The sequence below is a fragment of the Grus americana genome, chromosome 7 (genome assembly GCF_028858705.1).
Source record: "Grus americana isolate bGruAme1 chromosome 7, bGruAme1.mat, whole genome shotgun sequence".
NCBI classification, from domain to species: domain Eukaryota; kingdom Metazoa; phylum Chordata; class Aves; order Gruiformes; family Gruidae; genus Grus; species Grus americana.
In genome coordinates, this window is record NC_072858.1 from 87,675 (window position 1) to 108,840 (window position 21,166).

Consider the following 21,166-nt stretch of genomic DNA (forward strand, 5'->3'; position numbering starts at 1 on the left):
TTGCTTTCTGCTTCAGAAATTGCCACAGATTCGCTATAGGGTTTTCCTGCCTTGTCCTGCTAAAGTTTTCAGATGAGTTTTATTTCTGTTTGTTAACATTGATACAGGCAAGACAGTTACTTAATTTCAGTGTGGACAGGAGTAGGTAGAACAGGTAGAGAATAGGAAGGAGTCTACTGCTGAATTCTTTACAGGTCCTTGTATACATTTGTAATGTTTCCAATGCTTCATAAACCGAAGGATCTTCTACTGTTCTGAAGTATAGCCGGGCCTGCAGCATAAGAATCGGTTGCACTTACCATTGGTTTTGTCACCTTTATAGCCTCTCCTAATACTCATCTTTCAGCTAAGGATGACTGCAAGTAACATCTCTGGAGATTCACCAGCAATGCTGCACTTCAGAATGATGTGTTCTGTCCATCAGAATTGGAACACCCTACCAGTACAGAATTTCAATTTAACTCAAAGTACAAAGGGCTTAGGTTTCAAAGTTGAATTTATATATTGTCCTAGTTTCAGCTAAAATAGAGTTAATTTTCTTCCTAGCAGCAGGTAGAGTGCTGTGTTTTGGATTTACTATGAGAATACCGTTGATAACACACTGATGTTTTCAGTTGTTGCCAAGCAGTCAAGGACTTTCAGCTTCTCGTACTGGCCTGCCAGTGAGAAGGCAGAGTGTGCCCAAGGAGCTGGGGGGGACACGGCCAGGACAGCTGACCCCAACTGGCCGAAGGGATCTTCCATACCATATGACGTCATGCTCTGTATATAACTGGGGACTGGGCCCGGAGGCAGTTTGGCTTGAGAGCTAGCTGAGTACTGGCTTTGGGTGGTGAGCAATTGTGCTCAAACATCACTTGTTTGTATATTCCATTATTACTATCACTGTTATTGTCTTCCTTTTCTGTCCTATTAAACTGTCTTTATCTCAACCCACAAATTTTACTTTTTTTTTTTCCCTGATTGTCTCCCCCATCCCACTGGGGTGGGGGGAGTGAGCAAACAGCTGTGTGGTGGTTTTAGCTGCCTGCCGGCATGACATCTGTGTAAGCCTTTACATTGTCTTCATGACTACGGTGTTTTACTCCATAGCTTCTGCCATGACTAAGCAGTTAGGGGGAAATAATGCCTCATTTGGTATGTCTTCATGTCAGCGTGGTCAGAGAGCTTCCAGGTTTTTTTGACTGTATCGCCTTTCTGGACTGTTGTTCTCTGAAGGTTTTTGGTGGTTTTTTGGTGGTTTTTTATCATAACATTGTGCCTGGTGGCACACAGTGAAATGAGTTTCAGAAGGTAATTGTTCATACTCTTATCCTATTGTAGCCAAAAAGATAGGCCTGTAATGAAGGCCTATTTGTATGATATGTGATGAGAAACTATTCATTGTTACTTTAGGTAGAAGGCTAACGATTCTTAGAATGAGCCCCTGCCGCACATGATGATAAAAAGGAGGAGCTACAAGACACTTCAAGGTCCTTATGTACATACTTTTCAGAAAGGGAGGACATTAATTGCCTCCAGCAGCGTCCTTATCTTCCTGAGGCATACAGCGAACAATTACCAGCACCAAAGTATTGAGGAACTAGGGGCAAGGTGATTTGGGCCAGGGTCCCCACGACCACCGACTCATAAGCCCCCTACCCAAATTATCCCACCTACTCAAAAGAGAGAGGCGGAGAAAGGAACTGAGCATGCGTTCTAGTTTGCATACTAGGCAAAGAAGTATGAACCAATTACTGTAACGGGGAGCGTACCACTTTGTAATCTTTGTAATATTTGTGTATAAATATGACAAGAGAACCGGCGTTAGGGGTGCCTGACTAGAGGAGCTATCCTCCTGACACCCAGCGCTGCAATAAAGGAAATGCCTGCTTCTTAATGCTAAATTGGTGTTAAGGAGTTTTAATTCCCGAATTTCGGTGACACTGTGGCTTCTTTCTGCATTGGCAGGTATGATCCAAATGTCCTTAGCATTTGTTCTGCTTGAGCTCAAAGCTTCAGTCACTGGTGGTGGATGCTTTACTCAAAAGGTTTCACGTTAGAAGCCCTTGAGACAGGGACAAAAATGACTGGTGATAGCATTTCTTAGCAATACTTTTATCTACAGGAAGCTATCAATCGTTGCCTTTGTTAACCTGTGGCTGAGAAGCGAGTTATAGACCGTATGCTTAATAACGAAAGCGTGCATTACACGCTTAAATGCACTGATTTTTATGGGGAGTGCGAGATCCGCGCTGTGGCATAAGCCCAAACATAGCAGTCTTTCCCGGAGGAGGATGTTTCTGCCTTGTCTCAGGAAGGCGCTGGGTGCAGGCCGTTCCGACGCCGCCTGCTGCCGTGGCTCCCTCCCAAGCGGACAGCAGCAGCCCTGCCGCGGGGTCCCCCCTCGCTCTCCCGCCCCGTGCCCCGAGGGGCGGCACCCGCGCCAGGCGCCCGCATACCGCCGGGGCTCGCTCCTCCCCTCTGGGGCGGGGGGAGCGCCTGTTGTGGGGGCGCTGCTGGGATACGCGCGCCGAGGGGTAACGGCAGCCCTGGGCGGCGGCGGGCGCGGAGAAAGAGGGCGGGGGCCGGGAGGGGGGAGGTGAGGGGCCGGGGCGGCGGCGTGGCGGCCCTGCGGCTCTGCGTTCGCGTCTGTTCTCCGGGGTGTTCGGGGAAGCCTTCGGGAGGTCTCATCCGAAAACGCCTCCCCAGAGCCCCGTGCTCGTTTCGTAGAGCTGCCCCACGTCTCTCGGGGTGAAGCTTCGTCCGCGGCGCCAGCCCGCGGGGTGAGGTGCGGGCGGGATGGACCTGGCCGTGAGGGAGCGGCTCTTGGCCGCAGAGAGCCGCCGAGGTAAGAGGCTGTCGGACGGTTGCGGGGTTTTGCACGTCTCTAAAAACGAGTAAAATGAAAATGGCACTTTAAATACAAAAATTGCTTGATCTTAATCTGTTTCTAAATATATAGAAAACGTATTCTTCCTCGGAATGCTTTAAGTGTGCTGCCTAGCTATGAGAAGAAGTAACTGCTAAGGTATTCTTAATTTAGTCTAGTTTTCTTCCTGTGAGGTTTACTTCATACAGCAGATTTAAGGATCGAACCTCGAATTTCTGTGCCAACAGAAGGAGTACTGCTGGGTTCAGGGAAGTGTGAATCAGGCCTTCGCAGTAGTTCGCTTTCTTGTGTGCTAGCGTTAGTGATTTTAAATTGCAGGAGGGTTGTTAATGCTTCATCTTACAGCTGTGGCTGACTTTGAACAACATTTGTTGGACATTGTTTTCCTTAAACATAATTTATTTCTGCAAAGGAGAAACAGGATGCCATGTAGTTGATTTGAAAAAATGTGACCGTATCTGTCAGTCCACCTTGAAGCATAAATTATGTTACATTCTGTATTCCTTTTTTATTTCAGATGTTCAGGCTTTGAAGAATGCTTATGAGTTGATCAAATCAGCCAGTCAAGGAAAATCGGCGCTTGACTCATCAGATAACTTCAGCACCGACTTATATGTTTTATGTGCTGAACAAGCATTTCAGGTTTGTAATTTAGGCGGTCTATTGAATAAAAACATTTATATGACATACTGTATTTACAGTTGTTAAAGTTCCTACTTAAAAATATTCCCAGAAGTGTCTGTAGAAAGTAGTATACTATTTTTGGTGAGCAATTGTTTAAACATGCATTTTTAGTTAAAACTAGGCCTCTAAATTATCACTTCTTTATAATCAGTCAACAAACCGTGGTTTGTGAAGTTTGCAGTTAGACCAAAATATGCAAGGTATACCATATGAATATAAAATAGTTTGCCATGCCTGCTTTTTCTTGTTATGGAAAACTAACGTTAGCAATTTGGTTATGATTGAAGAAAATGCATTTGTGAACAGTGCCTACTGGGCAAAAGAAGAAAAGGTGACATTCTAGTTTTGAAAGATTGTTGCTAATTGAGCTGACCTCTGTAAAATGTGGTAGAGATTCTTCACTTTGAAGTATTTTTAAATTTTCAATCCGTGGGTACAAGTGATTTGATTTCAAGCAGTTTCTAATAAAACCATTTTTTTTTCCAAGCTGCAAGCCACTCAAATTCTATCTGTTGTCTGAAACGTGAGATGCAGCACTGACATCCATACAGAAACCTGCAGGCTAATATCTGTCCTTTTAAAAAAAAAAAAATCTACTAAGAATTTTGCCTTCATGTTAACAATTCTGTTAATGGCTATTAAAAAAAGGAAACGTTGTTTGTATACTGTAAGGGGTTGTATGACTGACTCAGGAGCTTTGTTAAATAAAGGAGCTATTTTCCTATACATTTGGAATCACAAAAGTCTAGCTTTAAAATTTAATAAATCTTAATGGGTTTGTACCAGATCTGATACGCAGCTTTATGGAATATTGTTTGCATACTGATAATGCAGTTACATGTTACGCTTTGAGTAGGCATGCATTTTTAAAAACTAACAATTCTTACTTAGTTATTTGTTGCATTTTTTTAAATATTAAAATGCTTTTTTTGGTCTTAGCTGGGATATCTGGAAATGAGCAGTGACTGTCTACAGATGTTTTTTAAAGGAAGATTTCCTGTGAACCAGTTTCTTGGCAGAGCATATTTGTGCCAAGGCCAGTTGCACACTCCACTCTCCACAGATAATTTGGTGAGAAGTTCTGAAGTTTGCATTATATTAAGCCAGGTTTTAAGAGTCTTTCTTCCTAGGTTTTTATGTATTGCTTTCAGTCATTTAAAATACATGAGGATATTCAGGACTGTGGGAAAAATCAAAGGAAAATACATTAGCAGGTAGTTTGGGAGTAAACAAAACTTACCAGCTGAATTAGACTAAAACTGCAAATACTTTGGGGAGGACAAAAAATAACGCCACAAAATTTTTCAGATGATTGAATGTTTTAAAGTCAACTTTTCGACTTTTGACATCAATGTGATACTTTCAGACCAAATTTAGGTGTAACTGGTAACCAGTTTTATTCAGGATCACACTAAGCATTTCACAGAATCATGGGAAATGGAGGAGTAAAGGGGCCCTCAGAGAGGTTCTACACTTGATTTTTGTAGCAGTGTGCTTCCACCACTGTTCAGTAACTACAGCCATGTAGTACTTTGGATGTGGCTTTTTGAAATGAGAGATGTTTTCTGGTAGCAACTCAGCAGGATACTTCTGCTTCTAAAAGCTTCGATGCTATAATATTTGGTGATACTGTGTCCATACACGATGAGCAGTTTTTACCTCCCGATGAATTTAAAGTGGAGTGGGATCTGTTTCTGTCTGCAGTATTTGACTTGTGCTCATACTGTGGTCAGTCAGCTTTGACAATTTGTCAGTCATATCTGACTCCCTAAAATGGCCTTAACATGTTTGTGTTGTGTTCACAAATTTCCCTGACAGATGTTGCTGTAGTTTCTTCAAATAATGTGTTTGAATTATCTTTCAAGCTAGAATATTTTGCCTGTTATGTTATCTGTACCTTGTCTGCCTTCTTTGAGCACACCTGCAGAACAGCTGATCAGTGGTCCCTTTAAAATTTTGTATGTATTTGAAGAGTATTTTCTAATGTTCAGTTATCCCCTTGTGTTTCTAAATTAAACAGTGTTCTGTGATATTTTCTAAATTACAGCCAAATTTTGCTGTTTTCTTCCTGACTCCTGCTAACTTCTTAGAAGTTAAGAACCATCCCAGTATGTGCAGTCTGAACTTGGTTCCTTGTGCTGTGTGTTAAGATACACTTTATATCAGTTGTAAAGTTTTTTCTCTGTTGTGTTCCTAGATCATTTATGACAATAGGAGTGGCACAGCATCTCGTGCTGTATGACTAGTAATTATCATTCACTTAGAAAACAGATTTGTTCTTATTTTGCTTTCCATCCTGTGGAATCCTCGTTAGCTGATTAAGATGCTTCTGTTCTTAAGGGCCAAGCACAACTTTTCTACTTTAGTATCTGTCCTAGTTTCAGCAGGGATAGAGGTAATTTTATTCCTAGCAGCTGGTATAGTGCTGTGTTTTGGATTTAGCATGAGAATAATATTGATAACACACTGGTGCTTTAGTCGTTGCCAAGCAGTCAAGGACTTTTCAGCTTCTCATACTGGCCTGCCAATGGGGTGTGCCCAGGGAGCTGGGAGGGGACGCAGCCAGGACAGCTCACCCAAACCAGCCAAAGGGATATTCCATATCACATGACATCATGTTCCAGATATAACTGGGGGGTTGGCAGGGAGGCAGGACAGCTCGGGGTCTTGCTGGACATTGACTTTGGGTGGTGAGAAATTGTGCTGTTCATCACTTGTTTTGTAGATTAATAATATTGTTGTTGTCTTCCTTTTCTGTCCTTTTAAACTGTCTTTATCTCAACCCACAAGTTTTACTTTTTTTTCTTTTTGATTCTCTCCCCAGTCCCACTGGGGTGGGGGAGAGTGAGCAAACAGCTGTGTGATTGTTTTAGCTGCCAGCTGGGTTAAACCATGACAGTATCTAATACCTCACAGGCTCTTAATCCTGCTTTTCTCTTACCTAGGCAGTTCCCACTCATTGCTCAGTACTCGTCTTATTCCAGTCCCAGAGTCTGGTAAATCAGTCCCAACTCCCTTGAAGTTTTTAGTTACTCTGTTCTATCTCACTACAGAGAGAGATAGAACAGCCCTCTGGTGTCACCCCCTTCCTGCCCATCCAGTTCCACCTCCACTTTGCCATTTCCACTGCATCTTTCTCTTAGGCTTTCAAAAATCCCTTTTTATGATCCCATCCATCTTCTTTACACCCTCCCCTCAGGTATTTGTATGTACTGAGGAGATTTCCCCCTGAGCCTTCCTCTCCAGGATAAACCGTCCCGGCTCTTTCAGCCTTTCCTCGTGTAAGACAGGCTCCAGTCCCTTCATCATCTTTGCAGCCCTTTGTTGGACTCTCTCCAGTATGTCCATGTCTCTCGTACTGGGCACAGTACTCCAGGTATGGCCTCACCAGTGCTGCGTAGATGGGAAGGGTCATCTCCTTCAACCTGCCGGCAACGCTCCTCCCAGGGCAGCCCAGGACACTGTTAGACATCTTTGCAGCAAGGGCACGCTCCTGGCTTGTGTTCAACGTGGTGTCCTCCAGGGCCCTTGGGTTCTCCTCTGAAAAGCTGCTTCCCAGCTGCTTTAATGATAAAAAGAGCATGCCTGACACACCATTCAGTTGACAAATTCTTGTTGGAATTTTCTGAAGAAAATAATACCTCAAGTTTTTTTTAATGGCACAAACCAATATTTTTTTTTTTTCCCTGGCTTTGCTCTTGGACTTTCTTGAGCTTTCTTTTAAAAAGTACTCAGCTTTGAAGTCTTGGAAAATTTCAGTCCTGATAACTAAAGTTTGGCAGAAATGAAAGAAACTGAAAATATAGTCTTAAAATTTTAAATCAGGAAAACATAGTAATAGGCAATGCTACCAATTTTTAGTTATTCTGTTTCTATGGCAGCAACTTATTATGGCAGCATGTTTTATTTGAAGTTGGTCTGAAAATAAAAATTATGAGATGTGAACATATTGAAATAGGAAAATAATGTACTGATATATAAAAGCCACATTCAAATTGCATTAACAATTTTTTTGTTCTTTTCTAGGAAGAGTTTGAAAAGTTTGTGCTGTTTTTCATGAAGGCAATAGATTTTGCAACCCATGATCGAAGGTAGACCCTGCTGATAGGATTAACTCTTTAAATCGCAGGAAATGTCACTGAGTTAGGTTTTCATAGTTGTTTGTCTCAGATTTTCACTCGGTAGTTTAGAGTTGTGGTGTTTGGGATTTTTTTCTGCTTTTGTGGATTTTCCTTCCATTTTGTACAACACTTCTCTAATTGTGCATGCTGCAACAATACATGAATACTGAACGGTTTTAAATAGACGGGATGAATCAGCCTGTGTAAGACTGGTAGATATCTCCGAGCATTTCTTCATGTTTTATATTTATGCTCTGTAGAAGGAGAGCACCATGTTAGCTTATTTTAAGTGCTTAATTACAGAGTAGAGCGTAGTTGCAAGAGTTATCGTATTCTTCTTGTGTTGTACTTGTGTTGTCAGTTCTTAGTCGGGATTGGTTCTTATCTAAACACATAGGAAAGTTTTGATTTTTGTTTCTTAGAAGTGTCTTAAAATATTCTGTATGTAATTTTATGTTTATCTAAGTCCACGAAATACTAAATTCTTGATTCTTGTTTTTCAGATACTATTTTTTGATATATAATGCTTCAGTTCTTTATTGGCAAGTTGTGAGGCCGTATCTTAAGCCTGGATTCCGCTATTGTCTTATTCCCAGCCTTTCTCAGATTGTTAAAGCATTAAACCAAACGGAAGAGCAAGACAATGAATGGAGAGCAGAACTCATGATGTAAGTTTAATTCTATTTTTTCATATGCACATTCTGTAGTCTTCTTGTACATGTGGCTGCCACCTTAAGGTAATCTTTCATAATGTATATTCCATTGGTAACATTGTAGATAGATTTATTGTGGAAAGCTTAATTCATAACTTTTAAAGATACATAAATGTACACTTAACATAAAAGATGCTTCATTTTAATATTTATTTGAGGTTAAAATTTTAGCGGCAGAGGCAGTTAGGCCCTTGGTCCAATCTGAAGTATCACAGTCATTTTGGATGTAGTGTTTGAGTCATTGCTTATGTGCAGTCGTTTTAAGGGAGGAAAAAGACAAACTCCCATTTTCTTTAAGAACTATTTTCTTCAGGTAAAGAAACATAACCTTTAAATAGATAAAGAAAGATCTTTTCAGTCCTCTGATCCCTGAAGAGAAAAGAACAGCCTGGTAAGGTTGAGAGAACATACTCAGGATACCTTCTAATTTTCTCCTTCTTCGTTGTGAAGATTTTATATCTTTCTTACTATTTTTTTTTTCCTCTTGTTAACCCATAACTATAGGTTGAAATGAAACTTTATGAAAAATCAGTGAGCCAAATAAGTATTTCTATTGCAAATACAGCAATTAAGAATACAGAGATGAGTTGTCATCAGTAGTGGTGTGGGTTTTATATGTAAGTCAGATGCTTTAATGTACAATTTGGTACTGTATGGTTCTTATCAATGTAATTAGTTTTGATCAAGCTTTTTAATTAGTATTATATCCAGTTTTCTTCAGTATTAAATTAAAGGCTGTCCCTGCTAATTTGGATATACTGCTTGGCCTGATGTTTCGAAGCATAAATGAGATAGATCTTCTTTTAACCAGTCGTATGCAAAGAAAGAGCCCAACAGTTACGAAAAAGAGAATAACTTGCATAAACAAGGCTATTAAGATTTAAATCAACAGGTTTTCTTTCTGGGAGTTAACAAAGGGAAATAGATTGTTTTTTGAGAGTTAAACCTTCCATCACCATCAAAGTGAATTCACAGAATATCTTTAAGTATTATGAAAAAAAAAATAGAATTAAAAGTCTAATGATTTTTAGGGAAGAGAGTTTTAATCTAGGGCTGGATAAAAATGCCTTCCACATTTACGTCTGTCATAACTGAAATTTGTCCCCCAGTTTCATGTTTTATTTAGGAAATATATAGGATTTTATGCATACGTATTGTTCAGAAGTGTGTACAGTGTAATTTACACTGAATTAAATATTAATAGCATCTTTAGGAATTGATAGTTCACTGAAGACAATTAATGGGTGAAGAAGTATGTTGTAATTTTCCCCATTTCAAGGATGTTGTTATTAAGCATGACTGAAAGTGCTTACTGCTTGCATAAGGAAATGAAAAATGCAACCCAATTAAATGTAATTTTAAAAGATGGGTACAAATACAGAATTTTCAAATAGACACGTATGTTGTTACTTTCTGCTATAGCTGCTGGGTTTTAAGTCACTGAAGAAATTAATACTTTTTTATATGTTGCCTTTAAATACACTTTTCCATAATGAGAATAACAGAAAGGTACATGTTAACATATTACACAATATGCTTAAATAATTATCAGTGTATCTACTGAAAATATCCTTGTTTGTTTGAGCTGTGTATGAGTGGTCTTGATCTGACTTCCCATTGTGTGTTGAACAGTGTATATAGAGACACCTGTGCACTTATTTTTCAGACGTCATCAGTGGGTTGTTCAAATGGTAGAATTTAAGTATTTTTGTGTTTAAACGTGGTCACTTCTGCTAAGAAAAAATATGCGTGAAGGAGTTTTCTTCAGACAGAGTAGAGTGTTTGCTTGAGTTAACAGTCTTGGGTTATAACAAAGCATACATTTTCTTAGTGAAAGGCCCCTGGTTCTGCTGTCTTCACAGAACAGTTGAGGTTGGAAAGGTCTTCCTGAGATCATAGAATCCTAGAATGGTTTGGATTGGAAGGGACCTTAAAGATCATCTAGTTCCAACCCCCCTGCCATGGGCAGGGACACCCTCCACTAGCCCAGCTTGCCCAAAGCCCCATCCAACCTGGCCTTGAACACTGCCAGGGATGGGGCCTCCACAACAATCTCTACTGAAAGAAACAGTTTTGTGTGCAAAATGAAGAGTGTCCATGTAATTTTTCAAGGTCAGACAAACTTTTCTCAGAGATGTTTTGGTCTGCTATTCTACACGCTGTTTCCAGTTCCTGTTACACTTCTGCCACAGTTTTTTTCCTTTCTCTTTGTGAACTCTTCTGTTTCTTTGGTCTATGACTGATGGTTTATTGCTATGCAGCATTTTGTTTATAAGCTGAAACTGGAGGGAAATAAAAAATTAAGTAACAAAACATTCCAAAGGGTATGTTAAAGGTTATCTAGAATACTACGCATGCAGGTTTTTTATACAAAACGTACTCTTGCTGAGGTATTGATGAGAACTAGCAAGTGCACACAATGTGTTTGTGTTATGAAACTAATGGTAGCATTTATTTTCTCTTACATTTGTGTTTAATTTTGAATGATTTTTATTATTATTGTTGTTGTTAATTTATTGCATGGAATCACAGGCTATTTTTCAGCTAAATCAGAGAAAGTATTGAAAAATCCAGTAGATATGCTGCAGTTCCCAACATGAATAGTTTTCTTTTGCTAGATGGCTTCTAGCCTTTCCAGTAGTTAAGGAAGAATCTTAGAATACATCTCACAGAAATGTTTTTCTCATACAGCTTTAAATAATTTATTATTTTAATTCCAGGTGTCCTGTTGAGAAAAGTTTTCACAAAAGTCTCCATTTCCAGGATTATTTTTGTGATCTGCAATAAGTGTATGTTAACAGCTGTCTATCTCCTGAAGAAACAAAGATGTAGAAGTTAGAGGATCTCTTTCATGTTGAGTCAACATTTTATAGCACTAATCACTTATACTGCATTTAGGAGTGGTACCTTAAATATAAAGACTCTCTTGAAAAAAATATAAGTAAGAATTATTTCAGACAGTGTTAATAAATATTTAATGCAAATATTTATTTGATCTGCAGAAATTTACTTGAGTGCTACCTTGATGCTTCCAAACTGAAAGAAGCAAAGGAGTTTTCATCTACTGCAGCAGTCTTTATTAAGGAAAATGTTCCAGATAAATACTCTCAAATATTTTCTCTAATGGTAATGCTGTAAAATATTTTAAATTCCCAGTAAGACAGGAGTTTTCTCTACATTTCATAAGATCATAGTTACAATTGTTAAATATGTCGTTTCCTTCATTTAAATTTTGTGAGCTCCCAAATGATACAGTAGATATACAAATCGTAAAAATCTCTGCATATTTTTGATACTATAAGCTAAAGTGTTCCCTACTGCTCCATGTTATTTTAATACAGCATAATATCATTGGGATAACTGTTGCTAGCCCTAAAAATTATGTTTGGGAATAATTACTTTTAACACAGAAGGTGTAGTGGGTGCAACTTAACCTGTCTTATGCCATTGAGTGTATATAGCATCTGTTGACTTTTCTCACACCAATAAATACTTAAATGACCCAACTTGAACCCTATAAATAGTTCTGGGAATCAGAGCAAATAACAATAGTTCACATTTCTTGCATGCACTTAATTTTGGAAATAAGGGGATGAAGATGAATGTGGCAAAAGCAGAAATAGGCAAATAAAACTTGGAAGTTGGATGCAGTCATATTTTCTTTTATTCTGCTACGCTGTATTATCTGTCTATTCCCAATCGTTGCATTTCAAGAGCGTATGTTTATATTATCAAGTTCTCTAACATTTGACTTAAGAGAACCAATCTACAGCCTTCCAGGTGCACAGTATTAATGAAGCAATAACATTTAGGCAAGGTCAAAATTACTTTTGTATTTTTTAGAGGCAGTGTTGAGCAAAGCTGTTTAACAGTGGCCTTAGAAGAATAAAGTTGTTCTAAAATTGTACTTGGGGTATGTGTCTCAGCTGGGCTACAGAAGTAGGATCCACACTATTGAGTGCTTTAGTAACAGCAAAACATACTGTTCCAGTATAGCTTAAGTAATCAGTATTGCTTGCAATGGGCAGTCAGCGTGAAGGAGTCAGAAGAAATGATGTGCACACATCTAATGTGTAACTCTACAGTTAAATTGAAGTAACTACAGTTTATTGCCATTTCTTTATAATATTTTTTGTTATATATAATTTATAGTTACAGATAAATTTTAATAGGCCTTGTTTCTCATAACTGGATAGATGATTTCAGAATGAGTGCTATCAAAAGGTGTTATTAAAAATGCATTAATTAAAATTCTAACTCAGATGTTAGTTCCACATTTAGATTTCTGCTCATACTTCTCATCCTCATTATGTGAGGATTAGTGTAGCTCTACTAGGTGATCTTTGTGGTGTCTATGCAGAACAACATAGATTATCATAGTAGCCTCACTGCCCTTAAAGTCCATGAAGAAGCCCGCAGTCAACATACCTGTTCTATTTTAGCCCTGTTGAGTGTCTGTCCTTTATTTGCTTGTTTAGTCAATTAATAATTAAATTGTTATTTTATAGGTATATCACAAGCTAATGGATATTGCCCAGGTAGAGAAGGAAATACAAAATTCTGTCCATTTTTCAGTTATTTATAAAATGCAGATGTTAAAATTGTAAGTATTAAAATGTATCCTTCCACTTGTACTTTGATGCTTGATATTACAGAGGTAGGGTCAGGTTCTGGTATCCCATATGCCAGTAGAAAAATCTACTGCAAAGGTTAGTTTCTGAAATGGAATACTGTAATGGGAGTTTGGGTAGTAACTGCCAGGCCTGTCTAGAGAACAGCCTCAGCTAAAAAGTGAGATGGTTCTTTGGGAATGTAAAGAATACTGTGTTGTACAGATATTCTCAGGTGAAAGAATTTAAGAGATCGAAAGACATTTCTGTATCCAACAGATTGGTACACAAGTTGTGTGTAAAAGAGTAAAGATGAAGTGAGGAAATCACACCTAAATACAATGCATGAATTGCAAGGATGAGAATTGTAATACTTTTTAAATTTTAAAGGCATGAAACAATTCTAGAAATTAGACTTCATAACAAAATGTCAGTTAATTTTTTTTTCAATGTCTCAACACTTCCCCATTGAAAAGTATTAATTCTTTTCTTAGTAACAGTGGATTAATTTTTGTTGACATTATAGGAAAGGAGTTTTGCACACCATTTTTCTTTGCTTCTGGAATAAAATTTACTTTATCACGAGAAATATTAATTCTTATGCTGGAATTTTCTTTTTGCTTCGTATCTCGATGTCTCTGAGTAACTTACTTGGCATACTGATGTAGATTTTGTTGACTTATTTATTTTTTTCTTTGATATTTCAAAATCCAGGTGTCCCGTTGATACATTGGACTAAGAGCCATCCATTCTAAAGTTAGGAGAGTTATTTCAAATTTTTAATGCAGTAATATTTCTTGTGAAAAATTATGATCAATTCCTAATATATTGCAGGCAGTGGGACACAAATGAATTTCCAAGTGATGCCATCGCAAATCTGAATTCTGTATATGTACTTCTGAAACAATACAGTGTACCTCCAGCATCTCTTCTCAGTGTGAAGTGAGTTTTTCTTGTCATAGTCTTGTGCAAGTTGATGCTGAAGCAGATCCTGCTTGCACTGAAGTCTGTCAAAATTCCCATTGACCTTGAAGAGAGTGAAATTGTACTAGTTATAATAGTTTGTGTTGCGTTAATGCTTAGGTCGTCTTAAAAAAAGACAAAGATCCTACTAGGTTTTATTAAAGAACCCAAGGTTAACTATCGTCTTCCATATAGGTGTTTGTATGTGATTAAATCTTCCTGTAAGCATTTGTTGTTGATAAAATGAAATTTTTAAAAGGTCTGAGAACTGACAAATGCTTTTCAGACTTTAGTTCATTTTTAGCTTTTCTTGTGGCCCTTTCCAATTCTTCAGCATAATTTTGAAACGCACACTAAACTGAACTCCCTATTCCAGTAGTTATATCACAGCTGTTACATCTGGAAATAATACTACGTTTTTACTCGTTAAGGTCAGTCGTCTTTGTTGATATTCAGGTATCTCATTACTTCTCCTATCCCAGACAGTACACTATGCTCATTCAGTTATTTACAGAGATCCAAACGTATGGCACAGTCTCCTGCTGTGTGTATTCTGTGTTCTTAGTTCCTAAATAATCGACCAATGGATTTGACTGTTGTGTGCCAATTCACTGCATTGTATTTACAGGATTACCTGCAGTCTTCATTTGCTATTTTACCATCTTTGTGCTGCATACATTTCAGTCTGTATTTTTTATGTTCTTCAGGAACAGTTTGTGCAAGACTGCAGTAGAAGTATGCTAATCATTTTCCATAAACAGATGAACTTTTGTATTTTTCATGTAGCCAACTTTAATATTTTTCCTTTTTCCTTGTTAAATAATCACATCCTCCAATATTCAGGTGACTTCAAGGTTTTCAGATATATTGCACAAAGTTACTTTCATATAGTGTTTTTCTAATTCCATAAAAGAGCAATATCAGATTCTCTGAAGTGACATTTTTCTGTTTTTGAAGGATTCCTTTAATTCTGGAATTAGCTCGTTTTTGTGTGAAAGTAAACTACATTAAGCTTGCATATGATTGTATACTTGATTTGAAGAGAGCTGGGATTACTGTAAGTATTAATATTAATTACAGTTGATTATTTTTTTAAACACCCTCCCTCCCCTTGTGATTATACTTTAAAAATAATGCTGATGGTTCTGGGATTGTCTGTCCATCTCTGTATTATTTATATATTCATTAATATAAATATTTACCTGGATAAGTGATCTATTCCTAAACTAGAGACAAGATGTAAGGTCAGAAGGTAGGTTATAGGTAGAATAGGGTAATTAGCGGTGCAGTTAGTTTTGGCAAATAAATATTAACTGTAAATTTTGGCCTATGATTTTTCAAATCTTCTCTGTGGAACACTTTGATTGGCAGTTAAATGCTACCTGCAGGTTTTGAACATTTAACCAGTTTACCCATTGAGATGGTAATTGGTCCCCAAGATGTAAGCTCTAAAAGCAGTTAATGTTACATATATTCACTTTAGTCTTTATGAGTACAATATCAACCTTGCAGAATAGCATATGAATTGTAATTTTGATAAGGAGAAAACAGAGCATTTGTCTGGAGCGTGATTAGGGGACTGAAGGAAGGAGGAGTTCAAAAAAGCTTGCCAAAAAAAGCCCCAAAATTGTTATCTTTTCTGGAAAGCAGGACTTACGCAATAGCATCCTCTCATTGGAGCGAGAAATACGGAGACATTGTGCCACAAACTGCACTCCCTAATCCTTTCCTTTGTGTGGATCTTTTCTGATAGTATTTGTTCCTATACGTTTCCCAGTTTCCTTTAGTAGGAATGATTAATTTTCAAGCAAAATAATATTTAATTTGTTATTTACTAACATTTAATAATTTTTACTTTTCTGTAGTATTTTTATTATAATGTTACTGTAGGGGTATTCTTAGATTAAAATTTTGTGTGGTTTCCCTAATAACTGGTCTTTGAAAGTGTGTGCCTTTTTTGGTTCTTATGTCCAGCTGGCTTTGAGATATGTTTTTTTCTGTTCCTTCCCTGTTGTCATTGTTTAACCCCAGCTGGCAGCTAAGTACCATGCAGCCGCTCACTCACTACCTCCCCGGTGGGATGGGGGAGAGAATTTGAAGGGGAAAAGTGAGAAAATTCGTGGGTTGAGATAAAAACAGTTTAACAATTAAAAAGATGATAATAATAAATAATGATGATGATGTAAGGAAAAGAGAAAAAAAAATAACAGAGAAAAAAAAAACCAAGAAAAGACACATGATGCAAATGAAAACAATTGCTCCCCACCAACCAACCGATGCCCAGCCAGTCCCTGAGCAGTGACCCCCTGCCAACCTCCACCCCCGGTTTTATTGCTTTTTATTGCTGAGCATGGCATCATATGGTTTGGAATATCCCTTTGGTCACTTGGGGTCAGCTGTCCCAGCTATGTCCTCTCCCAACTTCTTGTGCACCCCCAGTCTGCTCGCTGGCGGGACAGTGTGAGGAGCAGAACAGCCCTTGGCTCTGTGCAAGCACTGCTCAGCAGGAACAAAAACATCTCTATGTTATCAACACTGTTTCCAGCACGAATCCAAAACACAGCCCTGTACGAGCTACTATGAAGAAAACTAACTCTATCACAGCCAAAACCAGTAGACCCGTTGATTCACAAGGATTTAGTTCAAGTATTTGTATAGACAGTAGTAGTAAGTATCCCTTCTGCGGCAGCAGTAGAGAAGCCTTGCTTCTATTTCAGCCTTCTCTTCTCCCTTAGAGTTAGTGGGTGTTTAAGTGATCATCTTCAAATTGCCCGGCATCATTTTGACAGTGACGTCTTCACGGTAGAGTGGGAGAAATCTGTATCAAGTTCCAGTACCTCGGCTTTTGCCAAATACTGACAGATGTCTCAGCCGTACCGTGAATTCCATCTCTCTGTGTATTTGTCATTACATGATAGTGGCACTTCTACATTCATCTAAGTTTTTCAACATCTCATCTCTTCCAGTCATGGGGATGTTAAATTAACAAAGGTCATGCTGAGTGATTTGATAATAGTTCATGATGAATGATGAATGGAGATGTTGTCTGGCTTTCCCTATTGCATCATGTGAAACCAAATACAAAGTGTCTTAGATGATCCATACATATAATTTGTATGATTTAATAGCCAGATCTTTCCTGAGGTGTTAAAACTCTAACCTCTTTTTTTCACTTAAAAATTGCACTACTCATCAAGATGAATGCTTTCTGTCTTGACTAGCTCTTGTTTATTCCGAGCATGTACCTTTTTAATAACATTAGTGAGCAAGAATCTACTGGAACCGAAATCAAATTACAGCATAGGAAAAATCAAGCGTACGCTGATTTTCTTACTGCGAAGTCTGTCAGTGAACAACTTTAAAAATCCTGGTAAAGTCGTTTTGCAGCTTCAGCTTAGTAAGAAGTGACAGCTGTTCAAACAACAAGTTCTACTCCCTTTTTATTGTTTCAGTTAATCAGCTGTAATCAGTATAGTGGGATTTTCAGTAAGGAAGTGTAGTGCTGTATTAGTGTAATTGCATGGGTTTAATCTTCATTGTGTTCCTTTTTAATTATTAAAATTAGCATTTTGTGTATTAATACTTCATAGGAGCAAGGGAAACTTATTGAAATAGAATGCCTGGAATGTGAATATGAAATAAAAAAAAAAGGCACTAAAATTGTGACTTACACCAAAGGAGTTGTTGAGGTATGTTACTTAACATAAACTTTGAGAGAAAAGTGAAAGTTTTAATTTGTGAAACATGGAAAATTGCATTGGACTTGTGTATCTTAATTACATTATACTAATCAGGAATTCTTTTAAACTTTATATTCTTACTAATTGGGCTGCCAAGAAGAAAATAAGGAAAAATAAGTAAGTTATATATTTCTCCCTTAAGTCTTCTGTCTGACTATAAAGTTTCATAATATATTACTTTCCAACAGTAAAGATGGTAGCATTGAGACATGCAAGGGCAACACTCTCATTTTCCTATTTTACATTTATGGGAGGTGTTTTCATAGAATTTCTTGAGTTGGAAGGGACTCAGAAGGATTATCGAGTCCAACTCAACTATTATTGCATGTTTTGGGCAATCTCATGCAAATTCTTGTGTCAGAGAAATGCAGACTATTCCTGAGAAATTGTCACACTGGGGAGGGTTTTCTTAGATTTCCATAGTCATTTGACTCAGTTATAATTCAGACCATCAAAAGTAGAAGCCTAAATTGTCAATATTATCAATGGGATTAGATGGATGCCTACAATGAGCAATTTGGAACAGCTATTAGAGGCACCTAAAGTTCCTAAAATGGGAAGTATGAATATGCTTCATGGAAATTGATAGCATTAGTACATAAACCTACTCCTATCTATGGGTGTTCTCATTTCAGTGTTCAGAAATTCGATTCAACTTTTGGAAAAAAAAAAAAGTCATGAATTCCTCATAATATGAGGAATGAGCTACTAACACTGCTTAAATAAAAAATAGGTTATTTAGATATTTAGGTATTTCTAAATATTCCTACCACATTGTATGCAGTTGGAGAGGGTTTTTTGTTTTTTTCTTTGTGGGGTTTTTTTAATCACCTCTAAAAAGAACTTAGTAATTAGTGTCTGTCTGTTACTGTAGGTAAGGATTTGCTTTTAGATTTAATAGGAACCAAGTTTAATTGACAGTATGGCAAATCCCATTCATAATATTCTTTTTTTCTCTCCTACACTGTGTAGCTTAGTATAAAAAAAAATAATTCTGTTTATCATAAGAAAGGGGAATAGCTGACACACTTCTGCCTGAAATATGTAGTAGCAGCATGGAGTAGCTGAAGTTATTAATTAACTTTTTTAAAAAAAGAGGTTTTATTAAAGAAATTATTTTTTTTAAAGTTATTTAAAAGAAGTTTCTGAAGTCTGCTGGCTGAGGGACTGCTTTCTATTAGAAACAGCCCTAAGTTTAAAATTTGGAGGAACATGTAAGAAGCTGTATTCATTAAATACAATATATGCTGATTATTTTTTCATTTGGGTAGGCTCAACTGGAATTGATAAAAAATCTTGAATTAACCTTAAAACATGCAGTTCAGCTGGGAGATCCTGATGTGATTCAGGTTGTTTGTACAACCCAGTGGAATCTGTGCTTACCACTACTACAACACAATTTGCTTCAACATGTACGAAAGCCGTTGATATCAGTTGCTGATGTCCTTGAAGAGATTGACAGGTAACTCTCTATGCTGTGTACTTTATTTTGTTACTTTGAAAGATCTAATGACGGGGCATCAAACTCATTTGAAAGCTCAAGCTTTATGATGTTAAGTGTCTTTGAAAATTTTCCGCTATGTTGTAATAAGCTAATGTCTGCATATTGCTTACATTTCCTCATTAATCATTTGAATATAGGTCCCTTTCAGGCAAATCTCACACTGTTTACTGACAGTAAATACTGAAATTTGTTAGATGCTGAAAAAATACTACAGTTAATCAATATTATGTGAGAAAATTCCAAAGCTGCGGTAAATGTGGGTAGATGTGTTGGAATGTGATTTAGATTCTTGTATTAACATAACTTTTGTCATGACTTTTTGTCACAGAGGAAGGTGAAGAGTATATTTTCATTGTTTTTAAAATGTAATTTTTAGTTGCATAAAGAGGAAACAGAAGCCTGAAGAAGCAAATATACACATGTATAAAAACACTATATGGTACTACTGTACTGTTATTCAAGCATTTCTTATGCTTTTCATATAAAGAGTGCAATATCAGCATATGTGACTGATATTTATACTAAATGTCAGTAATGAAAATTTTTCTCTAAAAGCTCACGGGTTAGGTTTTTGGGAGGTTAGAGGTTTGGCTTTTGTTATCCATGTATTCTTAACAATCCAGTAGACTCAGCCTCAGCTCTGAGGTGGTACTGTCACTAGAGATTGAATGAAGTCATTTGCCCCTATTAATTTGCCTGTCCTCATTTTTGTTTTGATTGTAGCATTGATTGTAACTACTTTGTTAGCAGTAAAAGGGCGATACTTGCTCTAATGTGGACATACATATTTTTGTTATGACGTTTGACAGCCTCAAAGACCTTCCTTCTGTTCTATTTTTCATAACATTGCTTTCATTTATCTGTTTTTTTTGTTTTTCTTCCTGGAAGTAACCTACAGCAGCATGTCAAGCTCACAGCTGTCATGAACAGCTTCCTGAGGCAGATGATGGATAGGGAGCATAGTGAAACTGAGACTGGAGAACATGCAGTCTTCACTGAAAGCATGCTGACTTCATAGAGTGGTTTCAGCAACATCTGGGCAAAGACACTGCCTACAGTGAGCGTGTAGACCTATGCTGAGCCAAACCTTTAAAAGTGGTGAGCTAGTACAATCAGGGCTAGATTTTTAGAAATACTAGCTTCTACTTAATTGTTAAAAAACAGAGAGTGAACGTTTAGCAAAAGTGGCTGTTATCCATTACATCGTGCTCTCTCCGGGAGTTAGATACTTTTGAAAATCTGCCTAAGTGGTGACTTCAGCGTGGTTCTGAAAAAGACTTCTGCTAATACACAAAGATCAGTTAGTCTACAAGATGTGTTGCTTCCTCACAGCTGTGTTTTCTCATGCAAGGTTAATGGAAGTAAAAGGCAGTTAATTTTCTAAGTAATTTCATAAAAAGGCATGACAATGAAGATGAAAGAGACAAGTAAGTTAAAAAGGGAATATCCATTTTCAAACTGGAGTCACTTATAATTATTGAGTTTCACTTTTGGGTAATTTTTAGGTCTAAGAATTTTAGTTTGCCTTGTTTTAACAGATTACATTTAACTTCGTATTCCTTAGCATGTTGGTTTTGTTGCGTTGCCAAGTTCATATGGAAATAGCTCGTATTGAAGAAGATGGGGATAGAATAGAGGCTGCTGTGGAACATTTACAAAAAGCTATACATCTAGACAACAGTGGGCAATATCAAGAACATCTAACATTGACTTTTAACCGTCTTCATTGGTGCACTATGCTGTATAAGTCACCTGAGCGTCTAGAGGATCGGGCAGTAATGATGATTGAACAGGTAATCATGAAGAATAAGGTCAGTAGCTGAAGTAGGTTTGCTTATTAAATTCTGGCAGAGGAAAGCCAGCTGTTTAGTAGACCTGCATATTAGTAGACCCGTCATCAGCATGCTTTCAGCAAATTGGCATTGGCTGGTTGCCTTGAAAAACTCTCCGAGTTGTCTC

General features: G+C 37.5%; 1 protein-coding gene across 1 annotated transcript in view; it reads left to right on the forward strand.

Annotated features, from left to right (window-relative positions):
* The first annotated feature begins 2,610 nt into the window (after positions 1-2,610).
* Positions 2,611-21,166, forward strand: part of CFAP46 (cilia and flagella associated protein 46) — an 82,604-nt gene continuing 64,048 nt past the window's right edge. The window contains exons 1-12 of the mRNA XM_054832504.1: positions 2,611-2,830; positions 3,390-3,514; positions 4,496-4,627; positions 7,583-7,647; positions 8,181-8,345; positions 11,393-11,516; positions 12,899-12,993; positions 13,835-13,942; positions 14,921-15,020; positions 17,554-17,652; positions 18,975-19,165; positions 20,772-21,000. Of these exons, the coding sequence (XP_054688479.1) occupies positions 2,782-2,830; positions 3,390-3,514; positions 4,496-4,627; positions 7,583-7,647; positions 8,181-8,345; positions 11,393-11,516; positions 12,899-12,993; positions 13,835-13,942; positions 14,921-15,020; positions 17,554-17,652; positions 18,975-19,165; positions 20,772-21,000 (1,482 nt within the window). The 5' untranslated portion in view covers positions 2,611-2,781. The remainder of the gene's footprint in view (positions 2,831-3,389; positions 3,515-4,495; positions 4,628-7,582; positions 7,648-8,180; positions 8,346-11,392; positions 11,517-12,898; positions 12,994-13,834; positions 13,943-14,920; positions 15,021-17,553; positions 17,653-18,974; positions 19,166-20,771; positions 21,001-21,166) is intronic.